The sequence below is a fragment of the Dicentrarchus labrax genome, unplaced genomic scaffold (assembly GCF_905237075.1).
Source record: "Dicentrarchus labrax unplaced genomic scaffold, dlabrax2021, whole genome shotgun sequence".
NCBI lineage: Eukaryota > Metazoa > Chordata > Actinopteri > Moronidae > Dicentrarchus > Dicentrarchus labrax.
Genome location: NW_026136712.1, coordinates 20111736 through 20138035, shown reverse-complemented (window position 1 = coordinate 20138035; position 26300 = coordinate 20111736). Strand labels below are relative to the sequence as shown.

Below are 26300 nucleotides of genomic sequence, written 5' to 3'. Positions count from 1 at the left end.
ACTTATTTCCAAAATATACATAGTAGCAGTGCAGTAATGATAGAAACAACAGGGTAAACATTATAATAGCAATAATTGAAAAACAAATAAATGATACAGAAAATAAATACATAAATAAAAAGAAATAAAAACATGCCAGGGATCACCAGCAAAGAAAAATTTAATTGAATTAAAGATATCAAAGTGGGAGCACAGTCTCACAGTTTTGAAAGCTTTCTTGACTTGAAATACAACTCCAGTTCTTTCATAAAAACACAAAAAAGAGGTTTCACTTTGGCAAATTTACATTTGTGGATGTAAAACTTTGCAAGAATTATAATGAGATTAATTAAACAAAATTATTGACTCTCTCTAAAAAACCAAAAAGCACATTCTGCAAGAGGAGCTTAAAGTCACAGAAATTATCATCTAAAATAAATAAATAAATATCTTACTTTACGACGTGTGTGCGTGATGACGTCACGGCGCGTCAGGACAATCCCGCCCCCCTCTCAGCACGTCACTTTCTCTCAGTAGTGCCGTTGCTCTGTCAGCGGAACGCTCCTGGTGAACTGCACTTGAACACGGGAGGAAACAAAAAAACACATAAAGATGACCTCTCGGGTGAGTTTATTTGAAGCGAATATTCAAGAATTTAAAACACAAGTACGCCACGAACGGGGAAAAAAAACCCAAAAAACCCACTGAACACTAAAGCTTAACTTAAAGGGCTGGGGGCCATTGTACACGTAAAGTGAGCCAGCGCGGCACTAGCCTGTGTGGCGGAGTCAGATGTCATTCACAACTTCGTAAGCAGCCCGGAAGAGGAATGGGGTATCTCATGACCAGTCCAACTGCTGCTGGCTTGTTAGTCCAACTGTTGGACTTTCTGTAAAGTAAAATGTGCAACAGCTTGAGCTGCTCAGTTGTAATGTCGATGGTGTTATTGACATGGATATGTGCTAAAATGCTAAAGCAGTGAAGGCTCTTCAAGGTGGAATGAAGGAAGTGTGGCAGACTGAGGAAGAGCCCGATGAACTGGACTGATGTGTAATGTTCAGTCTTTATGGATCTGAGGCCATTTTCCACACAGCTTGTTTATGTGCGTCAGTGTGTTCAACTGAGGAGGCCTTTGCAGCTGTTTCATGATGGGCACTTGTCAGTTTATTGCCTCTGTGTAGATAGTTAAAAGTGAAAGTGTGGTCAGTCTTTCCCTGCAGTGAATGCTTCCTTCATGCAGGTCATTATGGCTGCAGTTCACTTCATTTCATTATTCATTCATTTGCTGTTTGTCAGTCTGAAATCCCCCCCAGAATAATCACTTTCATATCACAGAAGGCTCAGAAATACAGTAAAAGTAAATTCTTGCAAATCTTACTTAAAAAAAAAGGACTGAAAGGATTAATTGATGATTAAAACAGTCACTTATTGATGAGAAGTGGAGGAGGGATTGTGCACTCAGATGATGATGATGATGATGGTAAGTGGACGTTTAAGGTTAAAAATGACCTGTCATGCACTGCAGTGTTTAGCAATGACAGCAGTCTAAATATGTTTAACTCAATGCAGTCAACAACGCCATAAACGTCTCTAAGACAGCAATAACCGTCCATTGAAAGCATTATTGCACGGCTGTTGTATTACGCTTCTACCTAGGTGTACCTAGTAAATAGTTAGGTTTCATCGAACTCTCTGTAATGAATTCTGAAGCAACACTATAATGAGAGAGTCACCCTGATCGTATGGTCTTTAAGATACTGGGACATTTCTGTCGCTCATTAACACTTCACATTTGAGCTGATTACATGGGAACAATGTAAGGAATGCCCTCTGCACAGTGTATAGGACAGACTTTAGAGTTTCTATGCTATAAGACTTTGGCTAATAGAGGCACAATTCATGGGTCATATTTTCAAGTGACAAAGTTAATGTTTATTTTATTGTCATTCAGCAAATTGACTGCAGTTTAATCTTCATTTGGTGCAACTCTAGATTTCTGTATTTTGCTGTCAGGTTGTGTTGTCAACCCACATTCCTTCAGCAGGCGGTGTTATCTGTACCGTCCTAAAAATGATCGCTTGAGAGATGTGACCTTGGCACGTCAACAGTCTGTTCAATGTGAAGCTGTGAGATTATCAGGATGTCTAAGGGGCCGTGGTTAGCCTGGATGCTGAAGTTTAATGGTTTTGAGATGTAGGTCGGATATTAATTAGGTTATTGGAATGAGAGCAGTCTTTTTCTTAGAAGGGGCTAATAAGACTGGGCTGTATTATAACTTGAAATGACTGGTTGACAGTATCCAAGAAAATACTCCTGTTGAATTGAGTTCTGTGACGCTACGTAGCTCACTCCTACACACTGGTCCTTTTTAATTCCCGATATATTTGGTAAGCGTACTTGAGCGCATTTACCCATCAACTTAAATCTATTGCTAATTGTAACTGGAGAGCAGGTTGACACTGAATACGTATGGATATTTGGGTGTTACAAATACTGCATCTACATAGAGTTGGTACTTTTAATTGGTCTGCATTGTAATTGTTGAAGCCACATTAAAATGAGGCTATGCTTAACTTAACCTTTAGTTGATATTTCATCACAGCGGATCATGTTGATGCTGAATCACCCAGCTGGTTACTGTAGACTTGAGTAAGTCAGTGTGAGGCAATGTCCTTCACTCCCGGTGTTTCGGAGAAGATGCATTTCAGTTAAGAGCAGTGGTAGACGAGCTGCGGCTGTAATGACGTTTGAGCTTTAAACGTCCAGTCTCCTGCTTTAATCTCCTCTTAAGGAGCTCTGAGGTTGTTAAAACCACCTTTTTTCCGCTCTGTTTGACAGTGGCATATATATTCTGTGCATGAATCTTTTATGGCTGCACCATTCCCTCAAATGGAAGCATTGTGCTTTATTTTACACACGGTATCCCAAAATTCAGCCAAAAGCATTTGGTATCTTTGGAAACTTTAGGTGCTGCACCAGAATTTAAAATAAGGTTCTTCTGAGTTTTTAGAAAGGATTTTGTAATGACTGACTGACTTAAAAAAGGTCACAAAATAGGAGGATCTTGCTGAACCTGAGCCGAAGATCCTGAGACATTAGTGGGCATAAACATAGAAAAATAATTTCCCTTAAGTTAGTGAAGCTAAGCAGAGCTACCTCCTGCATGTGCAGCACATAATGACACCATGCTTAATGTCTCAGATCCTGTTGATCTGCACAATATGAACAACCGGTGTAATCCTTAATGAGTATCCTAATGAGTGTTTGAGAGACTTGACATTTAGTATTCGAGGCCTAGCAGGAAGCTTCATGGTGGAACATGTTGTACAGCTAGTCTAGAGAGGCTTTATCAGAGATCACCATAGCAACATGCATGTCATGGTGGTTTTGTGAGAGTGAGCTCTATGCTGATGGGGAAAGGGAGCAAAGCCTCAAGAGTGCTAAACCTACATGATCTGCCTTTCTCCATGCAGAGTGCGAACGCTGTAAATTATTATCAGTAACAGTCCACAATACTGGCTTTCACAGTATTTCAGCACGAGCACCATCTTTTGCCTCCTTTTCACCATAAATCATAGCATTGGCTGTAAGTTGAAAAAATCCCTTAGAGGACTAAAACAGAACCTTGCATGCAAGCGTGAAGTAGAAACTACATTGTCTAAATAAACTATTCATATTATTTCCTCAGCGGAGTCACTGTTTGCATTTTTCTCTGCTCACCTTTCAGATTATGCAAGCGGCTCGATGCCCAACAGACGAACTGTCGTTGACCAACTGTGCCGTCATCAATGAGAAGGAGCAACAGTTTGAACAGTGAGTGGGCTTTCCTCTGGTACATGTACCTGTGCATCATACTACAGTAATAGTAGTGGGTTGTTTGTTGAATGGGTGGGTGTTTGCGTCAGTTTAGTGATCAGCAGACCCCTTCAGCATGTTTCTTTTTTTTTTTTACATCCTTGAATATTTATCTATCTATTTATCTAGTAAAAGAAGAACAGTAACATCTGGATTGACACCTGTTCTGTTCTTTCTTCTCTCTCTTAATTGTTCATCTCAATGCAGACATGTGACTGTGCGCAACTCAGCCCACAAGTATGTGTTCACCTTGAAGAAGCATCCCAGTGTTAACTCTGGGACCATTGCCTTCAGCCTGCCACAGGTAAATGTCCCCCTGCCACACGTTCCCGATGATTGTGTCGCCTGATGGCAGCTGTGCATTGCTGTTGTACTGTTTTCCTGCAGATGTCATAAAGAGTGATTGATTTCGCAAGATAAAATGAATTTTTTGGCACCATTGTTTTTGAGTCTTGATGTTCCTAATAAGATGAAATACCGTCATGCCTTTATTTTCTGCCTAAGTAATACATTTATTTAACAGGTGATGTCCACAGTTTTTCATAACGAAGCACAGATGAACACTTTCATACTGTCGAGGGCAGCAAACAATCATCAGTTTTTTCTGCTAACATCGTATTGTTTTTTTAAACCTTGATAGCAGTTTGTGACCTGATGTTCCCTAAGTCAGGATGTTCTCTCAGAAAAGTTATGCTTTAGCTTGCGTGGTCTGTCTGTGGGCTCTTTGCATGGACCTCTTTGTTTGTCTCAATCTGTCTGTTACTGCTTTTTCCTTTTCTGCCTGTCTCTGCCTGCTCTTCCTCCGTCTGTAAACTTGGCAGCCGCAACGGCACACAGGTACTACTGTAACCTCCTCAAGGCGGTCTTATTTTACGACAAGAATGCATCAAATAGTTTCTGTCGATTGATCGGCTCATGTTTGGTATGGTAGCCATCATTGGCCGCCATCTTAAAAACATAGCTCATGTATAACCATTAAAGATTTTTAGCGTATAGAACTGTTGTGAAATAAGACCATGCTGCAGAGGAACGTTGCACTTATGTCTCGCGTAGTGTTGTTCATATGAAGTATAAGCTTCTGGAAAATGTAATTCCCGTATTGTTGGCTAAATGGTTCCATGGCAGTATTGAATCCTAATACAAAAGGAAATGACGAGACATGGAACTAAAGCAATCTCTTGCTTTTTTTCTTTACAGAGAAAATGGGCTGGTCTATCAATTGGACAAGAAGTTGAAGGTAAGCTTCATGTATATAGCAAAAGATCTATATGTGTGTGTATATACCTTTTTATATATAAGCCCAAAACCAATAATGAATTGACCTTTATGCACAATTATTGTACGTCTTTATGTAACCATCACACCTGAAGACATTTCTTACAAGTTATATCATTCTGGGGCGCCATGCAGCAGCTATGGGTTCAAATCCGACTTGTGGCCCTTTGCTGCGTGTCATCCCCTCTCTTTCTCCCCATTTCCTGTCCATCTTCAGCTGTCCTATCCAATAAAGGCCTAAAAAAATATATTCAAAATAGTATCATTCTGTGTCACTGGTGTAAGGTACATCAATGTGGCAAATAAAGATAGCCACGCAATTTAAAAGCAACATCTGCTGCACTTTTAGACGAGCAGTGAACTACACCGAAGAAACATCTGTCACAGTCAGCAGAATATAAAATATTAAGATTTGTAACCTTTCATTTAGCATTTGGCCCCTAATTGCTAACTGACAGGCTAGCAGTGCCTCACATGTATCTACAGGCCGCACAGACAGATTGTGCTTTCAGCCTTTTGTGACGACTGCCATTCAATTTCCTATCTATTGATTAGCAGTGCTTGACAGTCTTTCTCTCTTATCTCTGAATGCCTTTTGAGTCACAGACACCACCACCAGCAGAAACATAATAGCCTTTGACATCAAATCTAACCTTGGGACATTGAAGGATTCATCAAACTGTACATGTGACTGACTTTAAAGGCTGCAGTCTTCCTCTCTTCCAGATGTCACTGTGCTGACATCTGATGGTCGACTGATGGTATCCTGCAGATTCCGAATTATATGAGGGGTTAGGGGGTTTAGCTATTATTTAGATGTCATGAGGGGTGGAGGGAACATGATTTACCCAGCACAGGGAGAGACAGGATAACAATATGGGTGGGTGGTGTCACCGCACATCTGTTTCAGAGGTTGGCCAGCATCCAGAGAAGGAGTAGGCCTGTTCTTTGATGAAAGATTTCGCTCAGCTCCCTCAGGCCAAGTGATGCCCAATATGATGGGTGCTATTATGATACTGTCTGCATATCAGGAGTGAAAAGGAGGAAGGAAAGTATAATCCACTGAGTGAAAGAATGAATAGGCCTCATGATACTTTAATCTTTCTTGACATCGTCTTGGAAAAAAAACAGACGAGCCGTGGCTCTTTTTTATAATTTGATCAAAGGAATATTCTCTCTTTTTTTCCTTTCTGTTTAAACCAACCATATCAGGATAATTGAACATTCAGTTAATCTCCATAATGGATGTAATGTTTTAATAGTGTCTCCTGCTAACTGTGATATGAATAATGTAGCAGTATTGCAGGTGTAATTACCTGGCAGCAGTGGAAATCCACAAGACAGATATATCATTTTCATAATGAGACATTACCAACAGTTTGAACAGTAAAACCACAAATCATATCAGATTCAGGAACTTCCTGTTGTGCTGCTGATTCTGTTCTCACATTAAAGGATAAACGGTTGATTGCCTGCTAATAAGGCAATCATTGATTTGATAACCACTCCAAATGAGCTTAGACCCTGCTGTTTACTACATGTTTAATTGAACATAATCACACCATAAATATCAGAGATATTAGTAGACATGCCACAGAGCCGTGTGTGATATTTAGTAGCGATAGGGGGAAACAAAGCTTTCTGAAGCACTAAATCACTTCGAGTGAGTTAAAAATGGTTCCCCGTTTCGAAGCATTTGATTCAGTCAAAAATGGCGACATCTGCTGGACAAGCCCTTTATTGGATTTGTATGGTTGGATCATAATGAAATAGCTCTGTTTTTAAATACAGACTGACAAGAACATCCAGTATTCAAAACTAGTGCCGCATTAAAAACCTCCTTCTGCAATACTTCTGCTATGAAAGGTCAATATTAAGACAAGTAGTCTGCTTTGATCGTAACACTAGTATTCAGTTGTTATGGAGCATTCCAGCTATTTAAGGTGAAGAAAAAATTATAATTTATTGAAAATGGCACTGTTGTAGGTTTTGGACAATGAGTGTGCTCAAGATCATATGCATACTAATTATCTAAAGCCATATTTAAACGTATTTCATTTGATAAATAAATTCACATTTAAAGCTACAGTAATCAATATTTTTACAGTTACAAAGGATCAGATGTCAACCAAGTCTTCCATTTCCTCTAGCTCCACGAAGAGTTTTAGCCTCTTTTAGCTCATTGTTTCTGGCTCTCTCAGTCTCCTCTCATCAACCTGTTTCCAGCAGAAACCCTCTGTATAGTGCCTGCCCAGCAGCAAACAGCACACAGACAGAGTTAGCAACTAGCTAAATCTAAAGAGCCAGATACTTACTCAGGTTGGTAAAGAGAGAAAAAGAAAGAATATTGGACTCCAAATGAATCCTACTCTTCCTCTGTGTCTGTTGCATGTGTAAATCAGCAGCTCATATTATGTCAGATGTTGTGTTCCAGCTTGTCCCCCCCCCCCAAGTGGCCACAAAATCAATTAATACAGCTTTAATTTCAATTAAACAGTGCTACAAAGTGAAACTTAAGACACACTCTAATGAGGGCCGGCAGGAAACACAGTGTGATTGGACCAATATACGGGCCACTCGGCTCTGAGGAGAACAAACTCTCCAAATAAAAAGTAATCCAGGTCAATGAAAGATGCTGTCGTCTAGACTATGAACCTTACCACCTATTGTTTTCCTCTCCTTATAGTAACAAACTACAACTTTGACAAGTCCAAACAGTGTGTAAGCAGCATGACAGTGGAAATTGACTTCCTGCAGAAGAAGAATGTGGACAGCAACCCCTACGACTCGGACCACATGGCCACCGAGTTCATCCAGCACTTCAACAACCAGGCCTTCAGCATCGGCCAGCAGGTGGGGTTAAAAAGCACTGGACGAGCTCTGAGTTTATTGTAGAATTTAGTGGAATTCGGGTTTGTAGCTGTGAGGGAGATTCATTCATACAGTGAAAGCACAAACATGCATTATGAGACTAGTTGTTCTATTAATTATATCCTTATTTATTTTAATGTCTCCCTTCGTTAGTAGAACTATTTTCTGTTCGTTTGGAGTAATTAAACATTTCTCTGACATATATTGTGCTTTGCTCCCTGTTGTTTTTTTTCTAGCTGGTGTTTAGTTTCTGTGATAAGCTGTTTGGCTTGCTGATAAAGGATATTGAGGCCATGGACCCCAGCATCCTAAAGGGAGAAAATACCTCTGGCAAGAAACCTAAGGTACCTGGAGAACAATTTGTCGCTGTCCCCTGATGTACTTCTGTACCACTAGAGGCTTTTATAAATAGCGTGGAAGTTATTCATTTTAATTAACATCATTCATTTAAACCCCATGTGGTTGAAGTTGTCGGTATCATATATACAGAACTGCTGATTGTACCGTGTCCTGAGTATCATCTTTGTTTTTTTCCTCAGATTGTGATCGGTTTGTTGCTGGGAAACAGTCAGGTGATTTTTGAGAAGTCAGAGACCTCATCCATGACTCTGATTGGTAAGTGTCAACAATACACAACTTTTTTCACCTTCTGAAAAACAAGTGGATTTCTTGATATGGTTTTAGTTGTGTGTTTTTGCATCCACTGTCTGTAGGACGATTCTCTATAAAACCACAAGGGGGCACACTCCACACATGTTGCTCGGCTTTCCTTTTAACATTGTGTTGGCAGTGGCTCAGTCCAGCTGTGCCAGTAGCCACCTGGCGGGCACTTTACCTTCATAACAAGGTTTAAATGTAATAAACTCTGGTTGTATGAATATTGCAATAATTTATTTAACACCAGTCAGCAACAAAATCTTGAATTGACCTTTATGTAAAAGATAATTTAAGTGCTCAGACCGAGCTTGTGCTATGCACCAGATTGATTTTTGGGAGTCAAAATAACTCATGCAAGTCTCATAACTGTCAATACAAAGCACAAGAAAAGATTTCTCTCTCAGTAATTAATCAAATACATTAGGCCCTTCTTTTAAGCACAACATTTAAGCATCTTGTTTTTGTCTGAACCCTCCAGGGAAAGCCAAGACCCGAGAGTCTCGCCAGTCCCTCATCAGCCCAGACTGGAACTTTGAGAGGATGGGTATCGGCGGCCTTGACAAGGAGTTTTCTGACATCTTCCGTAGAGCCTTCGCCTCCCGAGTCTTCCCTCCAGACATAGTAGAACAAATGGGTGAGTTTCCCTTTCTTTTTCTTTATCCCACCACCACTTAGTCATTGTGCCTTTTTCAGTCAGACGAGGATTTCATAAGATTGTCTGTGTGTTAAGAACGTTTTCTAATGATTTTTATCTGTTGCTTTTCCTGAAAGTCTTGCTTAAGCTACATTCAGCATAGAGGAGTAAAGTGCACAGATGTTTCAGCAGTGCCTTCCTCAGTGTGCAATAATTACTCAACTGAGTCATTTTAACCTTTCACCAACAATGACTGTCAATAAACTCATATACAGGTGCACCTAGTGGCTTCCTATGGTGAGATAGATGTCAACAGAAATGCCTCACTGAAAAGTCCATTGGGCCACTTCCCCAAATCCATCAACTGATTCAAAAATACACATACAAGAGTCTGCTTTTCAATTTAAATTGATATGAGGATATGTAAGTCCCTCCTCAACATGCTAAATGGTAAAAGCAATGAGGAGAAAAAACACAAATATATTGTGAGAAACACTATTGTCTCTTTCAGACTTGGTAAAGTTTTTTTTCAGCACTCATTGGGTCAAAACAGATTAATACTACCTGCCAAATATAATCACTGTTTTCAGTTATTATAGCCAGCTTGTGTTTAATCCCTGAACCAACATTATGGCAAACGAAACTTTGAATAATTCCTTTGAGAAATGTATCATTGCCTGAATCACTGAAACCAACAATCAACCATTAGCAGGCAAAGCAGCGTCCTCCTGCGCTGCCTCGACCATGACTAAAAACCCCGTCATCCCCTGACAGTGATCCCTGCGCACACTCATTAATAGCCCTTTGACAGCTTTGTCAGATTACTATGATGATTCACTTTGCAAAAGGACAGCAGCTCATTGTAATAAAAGTCATCAGGTAGTCCTCTTTGTGACTCATACAAAAAACCCCTGCTATCCCACACACGTGCATACATACACATCAGTCCTAATCCTTGCTCCCAGACCTGGAAGTCTTGTGAAAACCTGTTGTAAAGACCTCTGAGGTTGGCAAATACACACCTTACTTAAATCTGCTACGCACAGACACTCCATACCCGCGGTGCTCAGCGCCTGTGGCAGCGTCCAGCAGTGTGTGAGCTGACCTTTAGCCGGGTGGTTGTGTGCAGGAGTCGGCCTTTGGCTGTGGCCAGCTGGCTGCTGTAATGAGATGGCATGCCCTGATAGAGCATCCCGCTAAAGGTGAAGCTGTAATTGGCAGGCGTGGGGAGCAGGGAGAGCAGGTGCTGACAGAGAGGCGGTGTGCATGTGTACCTTACACATTATGTGTGTGCGTCGGACCAAAAGTCTGAAAGTTTCACCTTGTCTCCCCTTTGCTCCCTGAGAGGTGAGGCAGGCAGACAGACAGAAGCTTCAGAGCATTCTCTCCCAAATACAACACAACCACATAACTTTTCCCCGTCTTCTCTCCCCCCCGCCCCCCAACCTGTCATTCTGGCTGCTTTTCCTTCAGCAGGCCCAAATGGCAGCTCAGATGGTTATCAGGGGCCTCTCAATTAGTCTGGGCTAAATGTCATTAAGCAGGTGCAAAAGGCCATTAAAAGATCCACACTGTAAACTCGCAGCCTCCACACTTTTATCTAAATTTTAAGGGAATAAAACAAAGGAAATCATTGGTGTGTAAACGTACAGCTGGAGTAACTGTCCAGATCATTCAGTTCAGTTCAATTTTATTGTCATTTAAAACAATGTGCAGACACATATGTAAATGTAAAGGAGGTTTACGGATTCACCAATACAGTGCAAATAAAAGAAAAAAGAAAAAAGGGGGCATGGGGACATGCATGACATGAGATAAATACAGATAAATATAACAATAAAGTAACAAAAATACAACAATGTAGATAACATAGACACAAATAGCTATGCAAATGGCATTGCAAACATGTGCAAGAGGAAAGCTGTGCAGATAATAAATGAGAGTAGTGCATTATACCGCCACAGTCTTCTGTTGCCATGGTTTTTTTATTTGTAATAAATTCACAGTTAAGTCTCAAGACTGAAATCTCCCAATGCGAAAAGTGTTCATTATCAGCACAAACAACTGAGTAACATTTCGAGCACACTGCAGCATGTGAACATTTTTATTATGAAGGCATACTTGTCCTGTCTCAAAAGCCAGTCACTGAGTTATAAGTCACTGAACTCTCATTCAATGCCATAAACAACCTGTTATTTTTATGTTCTTTGCATTTCAGAGTTACAGTCTCAAAGCTGAGCTTACTTCGCTTCGGGGATCACAACTGTACCTTATTGTACTTGATATTACAAACTACTAATAGATAACCAATGGGCTATGGAAAAGGAAGGGGAAAAAGCCAATAATGCCTTAAATGTTGCAGGGTTTCCACAGGGTCTTAAATAATCTAATAATCAGAATTGAATCCTTTAAGGGTCTTAAAAATCGATTGGATTAATGAAGTTAACAGTACTTGTATTAAGTTGCATTTTAAATGTGTTTAGGGGGAAGAACTTGTATTGATTGTGCTGTAACAACTACAAAAAGAAACCGACATGGAACCAATACTGATTTTCCTTCATATCCTTTGTACTTTTTCATGCCAGTATGGACGTGAAATAGGTCGTAAATTTCTTACATATGGTCTTAAAAAGGTCTTGCAAAGTCTTTAATTGAACCTGTTGAAACCTGCAGAAACCCTGTGTTGGCTGGGGGACAGAACTCCACACTGCTCCATTAACATGTTTTGAGATGTCTGATTAAAAGTCCTCTGTTTTGGCTTTACCATACAAAGATATGAGCTTTATAACTACTAGAAACATTTGCTGTGTATAAGTTTCTTGTGAAAATAAAAGAACAGCCTGTGCTCAGTTTGACTTCTATTCCTCTGTCCCCGGTTGCGTGTCTGTCTCCAGGCTGTAAGCATGTGAAGGGAATCCTGCTGTACGGACCCCCAGGCTGCGGTAAAACCCTGATGGCACGACAGATTGGCAAGATGCTCAATGCCCGGGAGCCAAAGATCGTCAACGGCCCCGAGATTCTCAACAAGTACGTCGGAGAGTCTGAAGCCAACATCAGGAAGCTGTTTGCAGACGCAGAGGAAGAACAGAAGAGGGTGAGCGGAGGACACATTACAGTATATACGCACATGCACAAGGGGGGTAATGCTGTTTTATAAGACAACCACACATAGTGGTGTTGATAAACGAGTCTTGTTTTATTACAACTTTACCTGTAGTGCTACAACTTTGTTGAAGTTATTATCGACACATCAGATAAAGTCTGTTCTCGGGGATCGGTATTCTCCCATTTCAAAACCCAGATAATCATTTCATCTATCTAAACAGAAAAAAACTAATTTCTCCAGGAGAGGAGAGATCTGCCCTTTAGCCAGACATAGCTGTAATAACTTTGGTAAAGTTAAAGTGTGTGTGTGTGTGTGTGTGTGTGTGTGTGTGTGTGTGTGTGGGGGGGGCAGTTATGCATTGAAACCCAGCGGGGATGGTTGGTTTGGATGGGGAGACACTTGCATCGAGCCTCACTCTTCACTACCTAATGAGGGGCTGGGCTCTCTTTGACCTCCTATTAGACCTCCCTATATACACACACACACACACACACACACACCATCCAGTGTGTAATAAGGACAGCTCCACACCTGCTTTAAATGCTAGGGCTGAGACTGACAGGTCTGTAGATGGACGGATAACCCCCCACCCTGCCGCTCTCTCACTTTTTCCATCTGTCTCTCTGCTGAGGGAAAAGCATCAGCAGCGTCTTTGTCGTCTTTTTGCGTTTATGTCTCAGAAAGAAAGAAAAAACTTTATTCAGTTTGTGACCTTGGGTCCAAACCAAATCATTGGAAAAGGAATTAAATGTAAAAAAAATACAAACCAGTACATGGTTTCAATGAAAAAGGTTGTTGTGCTTCCTCTTCTTATCTCTGAGTAAAAATACTAAACTATTTATTCAATAGCCTTATAGTTTTTGCAAGTCACTGCATTGTGTGCTGATACAGGAGTAATATTCACTTTTAACTTCACAAGGCCATGAGTAATGCCTGAGGCCCTATTTACTTGAGTTTTAGCTGCCAAATTGTCTAGTAATGCATCTATTGGCATGCAACCAGTCAGGATACTGCATATTAAACTCCCAGACTCTCAGATCTTCTAAAAAACTTCATTTAAGGATGCAAAATGTAAAAAGAAAATTTCTTCAGAGAATAATTCAACAGACTTTCAGGCTTTGTGTCCTTCCTTACCCCAAAACAACCCAATTATTATACATTAAGACCTTGGAAAGCTAGCAAAAGTCCTTTAACTTGATGCCCAAGTACATTTGTGAAACACTGAAAGAACACATATCCTAGATGTTTAAGCAAAACACTATATAATACATGTACATTTTTTGTTTTTAAGTAAATAACTTGTACATCATCAAATGTGTCCAACAGTCAACAACAAATCCAACACTGTACATCTAAAGAAATCAGTTAGTATCGTATAAGACAAGAGGAACTCATTTCTAGTGTAAACAGCTGATATGAGCATATGAATTCTTTCTGTAATGTCATTTTCCTCCTCATCCCTCTGCTGAACAGCTTGGCGCCAACAGCGGCCTTCACATCATCATATTTGATGAGATTGATGCCATCTGTAAGCAGCGTGGCAGCATGGCAGGCAGCACAGGAGTCCACGACACTGTGGTCAACCAGCTGCTGTCCAAGATAGACGGCGTGGAGCAGCTCAACAACATCCTGGTCATAGGTGCTCGCACACAAAGAAACACCCCCTTTTTTCACTCAGTTTGCAAGCTCACAGGCTCTTCAGTGTCATCCCTGAACATCTGCACTAACTCTCTCATTCATCCTTTTCTTGTGCTGTCTCTCCTTTTCACTATCTGTCCATCTGTCCCTCCCTCAGGTATGACCAACAGGCCTGACCTGATAGATGAGGCCTTGTTGAGGCCGGGAAGACTGGAGGTCAAGATGGAGATTGGTAAGAAGTGAAGAACGTACTGATAAGGTTTCACTCTGGTGTTAACTCCTTGCAGTTTGTCTCAGTAGACTGGAAACGGAATTAAAACCCTATTAGTGACTTTTTCTTCGAACTAGTGACCATTTAAAAGTTAAGGTAATACCTCTGAGTGGACTGGAAGTTGCTGGTTTACCAGTGTAATCCATTATTTATATTTACTTTGCTAATCATTTTGGTTAGTCTGACCTATCAAATGCTAAAGTAACAGTGTCTTTAAGGAGTTCACTTCAGCCATTTAAGACCATTAGTCCTTGTGAGGTAGTTTAATGGTAATTTGACTGCTCCCTGCTGTCAAAAAGAGCCGTACAGCAGCAGGACATCTTTACACAGTTAACATATCTTATCTGCTCGACAGTGAGTTAAAGACATAGTGACTGTTTTTTGAGGAAAGCTCCCTTATCTCCCTTCTCTTTTTCCAGGGTTACCGGATGAAAGGGGGCGAGTTCAGATCCTCCACATCCACACGGCAAAGATGCGTCAGTATGAGCTGCTGTCCGGTGACGTAGACATCAAGGAGCTGGCCGTGGAGACGAAGAACTACAGTGGTGCTGAGCTGGAGGGCCTGGTCAGGGCTGCACAGTCAACTGCCATGAACAGACATATCAAGGTCAGAGTCCTCAAGGGACATTTGGCATATTTCTGCCAGGGTTGGGTCAGATTGCTTTGAAATGTTGTCATTAACTAAAACATGAAATCACATGGCAATTTTTGTAAACAGTAATGCAATCTATTGACAAATCTAATCTGAATACTTTTGGATTACTTCAAAATCACACACTCTCACACAGTAAGAATACTGCACCTTATACTAAAATAAATGGGCTCAAATCGAAGGGATTGCTATATTTCCATGAATAAAATGCTGTTGTGTTTGAAGCTTCATCTCCTTTCAACACATTTTTTTTCTCTCCCTAGACCTGCCACAAAGTGGATAACTTGTCTAAGAAACCCCATATGACAGACCACTCTGAGTTAAGAGCATTGGTTATCATGAGAAAAACATACTCTCTCTGTATTTTTTTTTCATTTATTCTATGAAAATATCCATCACAATCTTTCAATATGTGGTCTTGAATTTGTTCATATTTTGACCAACTTATATCAAAGATATTTAAATAACAGTGATATAAAACCATCACATCTTAACATTTGAAAAGCCACAGTCAGTCAATGTGTGAATTTTTGCTTGCCTTTGAGTTTTTTTTGCTCTGGGTCTGGCCTCTGAGGCTACAGTACAGGTTGCCCTATCTTATTTCTGGAACATAAGTACCTGCAGACACTATTCAGCGCTTAAAACATTCTTGCCAACTACATTTTTAGCATTATAAAGATAATTTAATCTATTTTAATTTATAGTTAATATTACCCTGAAACCAAACCTAAATCAAAATTAAATTAGTAACTGAAATCTCAAATATTTCATCTCGGATTGAGCTTTAATATAAGCACTCACTGGAAAATGTCTCGTGCTGCTAAGTTTAAGGAGGTGCAGGTCACACACCTGGCGGGCATGGTGGCCAGTTTAACTAGCCACCACCGAGGAAGGATTGGGTAAAGAACCCAGGTGTGTGTGCCCTCACTTAAGTGTTTTATCAGGTGCATAGGCTCAAATCTACACAGCTCAGTGGGACACGCAGATAAGGTGAAGTTCTCATCTGTTAAGTGTTCTGCCCCCACAGACACGCATTGGAGCAGCAGATATTGGAGGGTGATGATAAATGACAGACAAGGGGCCTTACACATTTCTGATGGCTGTGACGTTTTTCTTCACTCCTCTGAACACTTATTCTTCCCTCCCTCCTCCTCTCGGTCTGACCTTTCTGCTCTGAGGGAGCACACTGTCTCCTGACACATTGTGCAAATCTAAATGTGCAATACTTCACGTGATGGATTTCATTAGCAGGGGGCATGGAGTTCATCCAGGAACCAAAGTAACTCATTATTTGCTGTCGCTCAACTTGCATTTGTGTGTGTGTGTGTGTGTGTGTGTGTTTTGTGCTTGTCGTAGGCCAGTAACACGGTGGAGGTAAACATTGAGACGGCAGAGAAGCTGCAGGTCAGCAGGCTTGACTTCATGGCCTCGCTGAACAACGACATCAAACCTGTAAGTTGCTTTACGTCACTCTCTCTGTCTCTTCTTTGTGTCTTCTGTGTTAAATATGTTGGATTAAGAAAAATAAAGAATACATTAAATGAATTAAGCTTTTATAATGCAGATTACCCAAAGTTCAAAACAGTCAACCATCCCCATCTTCTCCCACCCTCCCACTGTCCTAAGCCAACTTTAAAATAAAAAACATACATTACAACAACCATTATCTGATAGACATATTATTTATAAAGCCTCTAGGTAACTTAAGAGAAGCTGTCGGATATTATCAGCCCGCTCAAGTCTATCCTTTATCTACCTTTTCATGGTGTTGGTAAATTCATAATTCCAATAACTGGACAGTGGAAACTTCCCATTGTGTGCAGGTTAAAGTCTGTGATACCTTTTGCCAGTGTTACTTTTTGTTTTGTTTCTTTTCCCTGCTACTGTTATTATTGGTTGTTTGGTCCAGCCTGGCATATATTTAAGATTATACTGAACTTTTGGGCAGCCCTTACTCGTTGAAGGAGAGCAGCGGTGAATGAGTTAGCTAAATTGAATGTATTCGGGGGGTTAATGGATGTACAGTAGCCCCTGATTACTGTAGTAAGCAATTTAGATATAAACAAGGAATATATCCCAAACAATTTCTTTTCTTCCTGTTTATTTATTCCTGTCCAGGCGTTTGGTACCAATCAGGAGGACTACGCCAGCTACATCATGAACGGGATAATCCGATGGGGTGACCCGGTGTCAGCGGTCCTAGAGGACGGGGAGCTGCTGGTGCAGCAGACGAAGAACAGCGACCGCACACCGTTGGTTTCTGTGTTACTGGAGGGTAAGACTCACACACGCTAAACTCATGTAACTGGAGTTACAGTCAGCATACACACAGTTGAACACTCAATACACCTTTAAAAATGTTGCAACCAGCTGATTAGTGTTTGATCCTCTCCCTCAGGCCCGCCTAACAGTGGGAAAACTGCGCTGGCTGCTAAGATCTCTGAAGACTCCCAGTTCCCCTTTATCAAGATTTGCTCTCCCGACAAGATGATCGGCTTCTCGGAGATCGCCAAATGCCAAGCCATCAAAAAGGTATCACTCACCACTTGACAATTTTAAAAATCTTTACATGCGAGTTTAAAGCCTTGGAATAAAGGAAAAAAAATGAGTCATGTGTCAGTGTCTATGTCTACAAAGGACTGGGATTTGTACAGAAAGTATTTAAAGGTGTGAGAGTTCCTCACCAGTACTGATCCATGTAAGATGGCAAATGTAATGAGGTTTAAGCCATACTGTTGTCTCTCATCTTGTGGACTTTAATAGCTTTATTGCCTGGCCGCTTTGATTTAACACATGTGACTTAAATTGAACTTAAGTACAAATACTGAACAAATATATGGAAGACATTTTTTAATTGAACATCATTTTTAACTGACTGACCCTAAGAAAGAAATAACTAGCTTTGGCTGTGCGCCTATTTCTGATCTGGACCTGTTTACACTTTTATTCCCTGTGATAGATATTTGAAGATGCCTACAAGTCCCAGCTGAGCTGTGTGGTTGTGGATGACATTGAACGTCTGTTAGGTAAGAACCCCAGTCGTCCCTTTTTAGAGAGTCAAAGTACTACAAGGTAGCTAAAAATAAAAAGCATTTTGTGTTCGGCTGCTGATGAGTTAAATGCACTGGACGGATATTAAATCATGAATCAATCTTTGTGTGAAATGGGGAATGAGGAAAATTGCTAATAACAAATGATCTGTTTCATCAGACTACGTCCCGATTGGCCCTCGTTTCTCCAACCTGGTGTTACAAGCTTTACTGGTGCTGCTGAAGAAAACTCCTCCAAAGGTAACAAACTCTTTGTTGTGGTATTTATTTGTAGCACGCTCACTGTGGGACTGTTAGTCCTTTGGTGGCAGAAAGAGGGCAGCAGATCTTATGGATGCCAGCGCAACGTCTTGTGAGGAATTGTTGGAGGTCTTTGGCTGCAACTGGCATGTGTGAGCGGCTGTGTGTGAGTGTATGGTTATTAGCGAGTGTTTGGGTCCAGGCCTGTTGTGCTCACCGTGAATGGTGGAGGTAGAGACCCATTTCTCATAGTTTCTTTGGTTGTAGTTTGTGTGTGTGTGTCTGTTGTTGATGGGTTTGTGAATGAGAGTATAGCCCCACTATATGGCTGCATGTGCATGAGAAGTGGCGCGGGGCCTGGTGTTGAATGCCTGGCTGCAGTGCTCCTCTGGGGTTGTAAAGCGCTGGGCCCAGCGGGGTGCCTGGGGCCGGGGGAGGCCAGGGGGACAGGGAGGAGAATGGGCTCTGTGAGAGAGCCAGGACCTGGCAGCACCGCCGCCTGTGTGGCACCTCATCTGCATGCAGCATCACAACCCCCCACGCCATGGGGGGGCAGCCGGCAGCCATAATCCCCCTGTCTACTCGCCACTCCTCTGCCTCTCCTCCTTCGTCTTCTTCTCCTGGTCCTTCTCCAACTTGTCGGCTTAGCGGAGCTACATTTCTTTTGCTTCTCTTCTTTCTTCTCTGCTCATGTTTGTCTTCTCTGCTGTTGTGTTCTGTTGTTTTCTCTTCTGTTCTGCTCTGTTCTGTAGTCCTCTCTTCTCCTGTCTCATGTTATTTTCTATTCTTTGCGTTCTTGTTGTGACTTACGGCCCCTATACGCCATCAAACCTTCATCACTGACTGCCTAAAATCGCGCAATCATGAGAAGAACGTGGTGAAATATTTGGTCGTCAGTCCAATAGTGTGGTCCTAGATCTCACGGTGAGACACGCCCACCAATGGCAGATAAGAGCTGTGGCGATCGCAGATACAGCCGGCAACGAAATTCTGACAGTCTCATAAATTTAAGACCAAATTCTCAGAATGTGACACAACGATGCAGAAAACTTATGGTGACGCAAGATTATGAGTATTGTTGAGTAAAGGGGGAAAAAACTAACAGGCTAAAGGTTGTTTTTTTGTTTGGCTTCCTTTTCAAAACATTATAGTGACATAAATGGAATGAAACCAGGGTCCTTGTGATCACAGTATATGACAGGGACCTGTTACAGTGATTGACCCAGCATTCATCGCACATGCCTCAAAACTAATATCGTATCACATTGGTTGAATTAACAAATTAAAGTCTGAAATCATATCTGCTTCTCTTACAGGGTCGTAAGTTACTGATCATCGGCACCACAAGTCGTAGAGACGTCCTCCAGGAAATGGAGATGTTGGACGCTTTCAGCACCACCATCCACATTCCCAACATCTCGAGTGGAGAGCAGCTGGTCGAGGCCCTGGAGGTAACATCGCACATACGCACTCAAAAACAGCAACGCACACCTGCACATGTGCAGCAGCACCTTTAAACCCAAAGCTACTTAATACACTTGACATACAATTATCCATCCTCTCCCTCACAGACGCACACACACACATACCATTACACACAGATTATTCCAAAGTAGTCTATGTCCATTTTAGTACTTAAATACAGGTTTAAAACAGATTTTCAATCACTGTTTTTAAGAGTGACATTTACTTTGTCAGCTCAGGTGTTAAAGATGTTTTATTCAGAACCCGAACCCTGAGTTCTCTCCTTCCTTCTCCTCGCAGCTGCTGGGCAGTTTTCAGGAAGTGGAGCGGGCCAGCATAGCTAAAGCTGTGAAGGGCCAAAATCTGTGGATCGGCATTAAAAAGCTGCTCATGCTGATTGAAATGTCCGTGCAGGTAAGAAGGCGATACTCATTTGCATTTTCAACCACGCTAGCAGGATGTCAGCCTGTCAGTCGGTCAACCACTCTGGTCCAGACCGAAATGTCCCAGCAGCTATCGGATCGATTACGATGACATTTTGTACAGACATTCTTGGTTCCTGATCCTAATGAATTTGGTCATCCCTGACTTTTCCTATGGCGCCACTGGTGAGGTTGACTTCTGTGGTTTTGAGTGAAATATGGTGACAACTATTGAATGGATTGCAATGTTTAGTAAATATGTTCTTGTCACCATAACCACAGTTATTGATCCAGTATTTTGGTGTATGACCAAATACTTGCCTCGCTGATATCAGTCCCATTTTCATTAACTTGTTTAAGCTTTTTTTTTGCAGCTATTTAGTAAATATCCTCACAGAGCCACTAGTGTGTCTGCAGACTCTTAGTCCTATTTCCCTCACCATCAAAAATATTCACATTTTTACTGGCTATTAGATAGTAAATGTGATTTCTGATGCATCTACATGTGCACTGTTGGTATTAGGTGATAGAAAGGTCAAGTAGACACGAGTGAAGGAAACATCACTTCACATTTTTTATTTATTTAAAATTGGCTCAGCCTGTGTATTATGTTTTTCTAATAGTGCGGTCTGAGCTCGAGCACCCTGTCCCTCCTCTTCCTCGACATCTGGCCGGCATTCTCAACAGTCAACAGAATCTGTCTCCGTCACAAAAAACTGTCATCTATTAGCTGGAATGAAAAACTGTGTGGCTTTCCTGATGATTTGTTGAGCAGAAGGATCCAGTACATTTCTAGTTTGCAAACCATTCTCCGAACGGTTGAAACCCAGTACATTCATAGTTATGAAACCATGTTCTATGCAGCTTTCCAAGTTACGTTCACATGTTCTGAATCAGAGGGAAGCTGCAGTCATCAAACAATCATACACACTTCGTGGTTGTGGTTGTACCTACAATTTAGAGCAAATTCAATTATCAGTCGTCATAGGGGCCAACACATATGGCAGGTTAAAAAAAAACCCCATGTATATGTACATTAAACCCATCCAACTGTAGAAACAAAAATGAAAACATAGATCACCAACTCACAGCAGATTCTTGGCTTCCTTTCAACACACCAGCTGTATGTATGTAGATAAGTACAGTTGGTATAAAGTCTACTCACCTTTTTAAAGATGCCTTTAGGGGCTTTGTGGTTTTGGCCCAGGAGTTATGTTTTTTTGCATTTTTCCCTGTTGAAGGTGGTGTAGTTATTTCTGTTTGTCCTGCACCAAAATGATTTATTTGTAAAGCCTTGTTAGGGGCCCTGACCCTGTCAGAGCACCAGGATTATCAATTATACTGATTCTTCGAAAAGAAAATGTGTCATACATCACTCCCAGAGATCCAGTGTTCCTGTTTAGTAAAGCTTAGTGATTTGGACTCATAACAACCAGTGGAAGCTTTAATTTGATCCATTTTTTACATACTTTCCATCAAATAAATGTTGTCTTTCATTATTCAACCACACACACACGCTCAACAAGCTTGTAGCTTGCATCCTGTTAGTTCCCACATGTTAAATAACAAGACAGCACAGTGCAAAAGGAGAGGAGATCCTGGTGGGATTCAGTTGGAACACATCACTTCAGACTACAGCACTATCTCTGGGCATGGTCTGTAAATTAAGACTGTCATCTTTATACTTAGGACCAGATCTCGTGGTTTTGTCAACTTGGGGAGTTTGGTTGGGTTGGGGGATAAAGATCCTGTTACTGTTGATTCACCATTAGCATATTATCATTAGAATTTAGTCAAGTTTGGACATAAACGGGCCATCCATCAGTTTTCCAAACTCTGCTTTACTGGTCCAGGGAGTCCTCTGAAAACACAGTTAAGGCCCAGTCTCATCAGAAAATACAGCCTTGCAAAACAGACTTGAGAGTGCTGGAAACAGATTAGAATCAGAATCAGAAATACTTTATTGATCCCGGGGGTGGGGGGGAATTTGTTAACAAAAGCATTTTTAGAGAGGACACAGCTTAAATAAAGTACTGGTAAACAAAAAAATCAAAAAAGTAAAACAAAGCTAAAGTTAGAAAAAGTAAGACGACGACGATCATTTCATTCAGTTACGAGTTATTGAAGGGATGAATAAAACCTTGTAGGCAGACTCGCTCGCTAGCTGAATCGTTAGTTAACACAGTTTATTCAACACGACATCGGTGGTATTCAGCTCTCTGTTGACTTTTGCTGCGAAATGTAGCTGACGTTAAGATGTAGAACGCCTTTTGGTGGCTCCTAAACAGCGTTTGTCAAATCTGTGAAAATGACCCTGATGATGTCATAGTTATGTCATAAAGGTTATCTCTGTGTTTGAAAGACGTTTACTGGCAGTGAGGGTCTGAATACAATAAGAGTTTGAATTATGGGGATTGTTGGATCTGGTGATTTTAGAGCTCGAACCACATCAGGGACCAAAATTCAGTTTCTTGCAGATCCTCCATCTTCATGGAAGTGCACTACTACATTTCTGTAGCCCTCTTTAAGGCTTAACTTGTCGGATATGAATTGAGTTTCCACAAGACATTTTTCAGTTAGATCTTGACTCAGGCACGAACATTTAAACCTGAGCCAGTTACAGTAGATTCCAACTGTACTGTCGGATTCAGAGATGCTTTGTTTCACAGCGGCGGCGTCTTCAGCGCTCCTCTCAGATAAAGCTTCTCTATCTGCAGTTATAAGAACTGATCTGACTGTTGGCTGGTGTTAATTTCTCCCCCTGACTGTGTGTCTGTGGTATGTTGATGATGTGTACTGCCTGTTTGTTGAGGCTGGATGCTGTGTAATTGCTGTGGTATGCACAAATGCAGCCATGTTCTGCACCCTGCACCGCCTCCCCCCCCCCCCCCACACACCCCATTCTGAAGAAGTATGAACCTGTGTTTGCCGAGACATGCTGCAAACAGCCGCACAGCTACACACACATACACACATTCGTACTTCTCTTTATCTTTTTTCCTCTCATTCCAATGTTTCTGACTGCTCTCATGTCTTCACTCTAGTAGCTACAGGCAATTCCAGACATACTGTAAGTTATTGCATAGGTTGCCATTAATTTTACTTCCTCTCTCCCTCCCCTTCTGCACAATCCTGTTTGTACAAACGGCAGCGTGAACTCCAGGACCTGCCACTATTTCAAATTGCTCTGATGTTTCAACACCTTGCTTCTGAATTATAAATGAAACAGATGCCTGTTCAAAAAAGAAAATAAGACCTGCTTGAATATGAGGTTTTTACCCTGTATGCATGTGCACTAAAAAGTAATGTGCATGTCTTTTTTAGATGGATCCTGGCTACAGAGTTAGCAAGTTCCTGACTCTACTGAAGGATGAAGGAGCGTAAGTATTCTTTTCCTGTTTCTGACCCGACTCCTTTAAGCGCAGCGGGATCGTCGGTGACACTGAACACACACACACACACACACACACACACACGCACACATCTGTCACTTTTACCAGTCTTCATTTTCAAATGTCGCAGAAGAGGAGAAAACTTAATGTTTACATTTTCATCATTGTATCAAGTGTGATTAATAATAAACATTTTGTCCCCGCAGACTGGGTTCTGATAAGTTTGTGGCAATCTAGACTCAGTGGAGCCACATAGTGAAAAAGAGGCATCCTTCAACGGTAAGACTGCAGCGTCTGCATCAGGCTACACATGTGCAGGATGAGGGGAGCTAATGTAGAAATCTGTAAACTGTTAGTTCAGTTCAGTAAGTCGTACCCTTAAAGGATCATTTCTTCCACCAAATGAATGATACACAAGTGGTGTTAGCCAAATTAAAACGTGTTTAACTAGTTAAAATAGAAGCTGCCACTAAAATGTATGGGTAACTAACCTCTACTTAGAAGTTTATTTTTAGAAAAGGTTTCCAATCTTTATGCTAAGCTAAGGCAAGAGTTAGCAGCCAGTCACTATCTATGTTGCACTATTCCTTTAAGTTGTGTTATTGTGTTACATAGTCTCCAGTAAAGATTTTTCCAGGGTATGGTTACTTGCATTACTACATAAAACCGTCCAATCAGTCTTGAAGGTGTTGGGATCAGACAGCTCTTCAGATAATTGTGAAATGATTGTCCTGTGTCCCAGTTTTTCTGATCTGAATCTGTGAAACGATGAATTAATATTCATTCTCACATGTTGATTGATGATGTCAAAGTTTCAGAAAATATTTCTCTTTTTAAAGTTATCTAGCTAACTTGCTAATCCTGCTTTGTGAAACGCGCCCCTTGAGGAGAGGCTGCCCAGGGTGATGAACAACAAAAGCTTGAACAGCTTTTCAACTCGCAGCCAGAGCTTTGCTTCACATCACTGCCTCAGAGACTTATGGTATAGTTAGCGCACGGCGTGCCTAAAAATAGGTCGACTAGACAGGTGCTCTCTTGTGGCAACACGTCTCCTTTGCCTGCCTGTCTCTTCTCACTTTTATTTGTCTCTCTTCACTCAGTTGCTGAGAAACGGAAGCCTGAAAGAGGCTGGCAGGAGGAAGCAAGCGAGAGATAGTTTCCATCTCCCTCTCTGCATCCTTCCCATCCCTGAAGCTCGGTGTGCTTCTCTCCGCACTGCAGCAGCAAACCAGCAAGGCAACCTCCTCCTCTTCAGCACTATGTGAACATGTAAAATAAGAGAAATATGCAGTGTTTGTTGTATCTGTGTATATTGCATTGCATTTCCTGAAGACTAGTGCTTTAATATCTGTGTGATGCCCCTAGCACTCCACTGGGATTCTATATACAAGAGTCAATGCAAAAGATACCTTTTGGTGGCAAGTAGATGTGCATGCACAAACACTAATCGTAACACAGTTTGTTTATAAAGGCCTTATCGGTATGCACAGATTTGTAATCTGATCATTCCAGGACATTTTGTCTCCATAACTTTAAGATCTTACTTTGTTCTTATCATGTTGTGTACTTGCCTGTGTCTGACCTTTTTATTGTATGAATAAATTAATTCTAATACTAACAAGGAACTCTCTTGATGATGAAATTAATGAAGTTATGTCACGCCAGGGGGCTCAAACTGCTTTAAAGATGTGTTTCCATGCAGAAGTTTGGATGTACGGTTAGTGTCCTCAGAGGAAAATGTACGTAGGTCTCTGTTTATAACAGTCCCTATAGGAAAAACAACCCAGCAGTTGTTTTCATTATCAAGTGTTCCCCTCATAATTATAGCATGTTGGATTCATAAGGAGCTACCTTATAATTATGATACAGCGTAATTATCTCATAATTATGAGAAATTTGGCATCTCATAATGAGCTGAATCTGCTCAGATATTCGCGGTTAACCTCCACAGCATCTGTGTTGGGCAATCTCAACAAGAAAACATAGTCAGCCATTTACTAAGTAGCTACTGCAGCAAGTGTGTGGGCTGCAGAGAAAGTTAAACCCATTGGATGTAGACTTCTCGATGCACTCCTTCTGGACTGTGGACACAAACCAGCAAAAATATTGTTTCAGGTTATCAGTAACTCCTTCCTCATGGCCATGCTTCCACAATGCGGGGTCTTCTCTTTCTTTGTATACAAGTGAAATTAAATAAGAATGAAGCTGTAACCATTTCTTTTCTATTTGTAATAATGAATAATGATGAATGTTCACCTCTTTGTAAACATATTGCAAGTTATTGCAATAAAACAATAAAAGCTCTAAACAAAAGCATATATATCATAATTCTACATTCTGCTTTTTGATTATTAATCATGTGTCCTATTAAACTGAACTGCTGTATATTACAAATTAACAGCCAATTCTTCAATAATATTTCATATTCACACTGAATTGTATGCCAGACCTTTCTTTAGGCAAAGGCTGGTCTTTCTTATTGGCAACAAATTCCATGAAAAGACCAAAACCAGCAATATATGAATATAAACTTTCATTGGGTACAAAGGCTCAGTCATTTCCTAAAGCAGTCAGGCACTGTATTTTTAATTAAACATGACCTCGGTTAGAGTAAATACTCAAGTCACATGACCTGGACTTTAGTCAGTCTAGACAAAATCAAATACTTTGACTTGGACTTTAACACCAATGACAATTAAAACCTTCCCATAAGCCCCAAGATTAAAAAATGTGCCACAAATGATTTAATTTTCCTTTATTTCCTAAATCAACGCCATTTATTCCCAGCAAGTTG

General features: G+C 41.0%; 1 protein-coding gene across 1 annotated transcript; it reads left to right on the top strand.

Moving 5' to 3' along the window:
• Window positions 1-472: 472 nt before the first annotated feature.
• On the top strand, window positions 473-25834 carry LOC127373427 (vesicle-fusing ATPase). Its single transcript, XM_051417876.1, has 22 exons — window positions 473-603; window positions 3707-3792; window positions 4042-4138; window positions 5032-5071; window positions 7796-7962; window positions 8217-8324; window positions 8520-8595; window positions 9116-9271; window positions 12166-12365; window positions 13851-14016; window positions 14173-14247; window positions 14706-14893; window positions 16295-16390; window positions 17057-17213; window positions 17337-17470; window positions 17898-17964; window positions 18149-18228; window positions 19545-19679; window positions 19993-20106; window positions 23439-23494; window positions 23713-23785; window positions 24607-25834. The coding sequence occupies exons 1-21, from the start codon at window positions 592-594 to the stop codon at window positions 23741-23743; spliced, it is 2241 nt and encodes a 746-aa protein (XP_051273836.1). The 5' UTR covers window positions 473-591; the 3' UTR covers window positions 23744-23785; window positions 24607-25834.
• The last annotated feature ends 466 nt before the right edge of the window (window positions 25835-26300 follow it).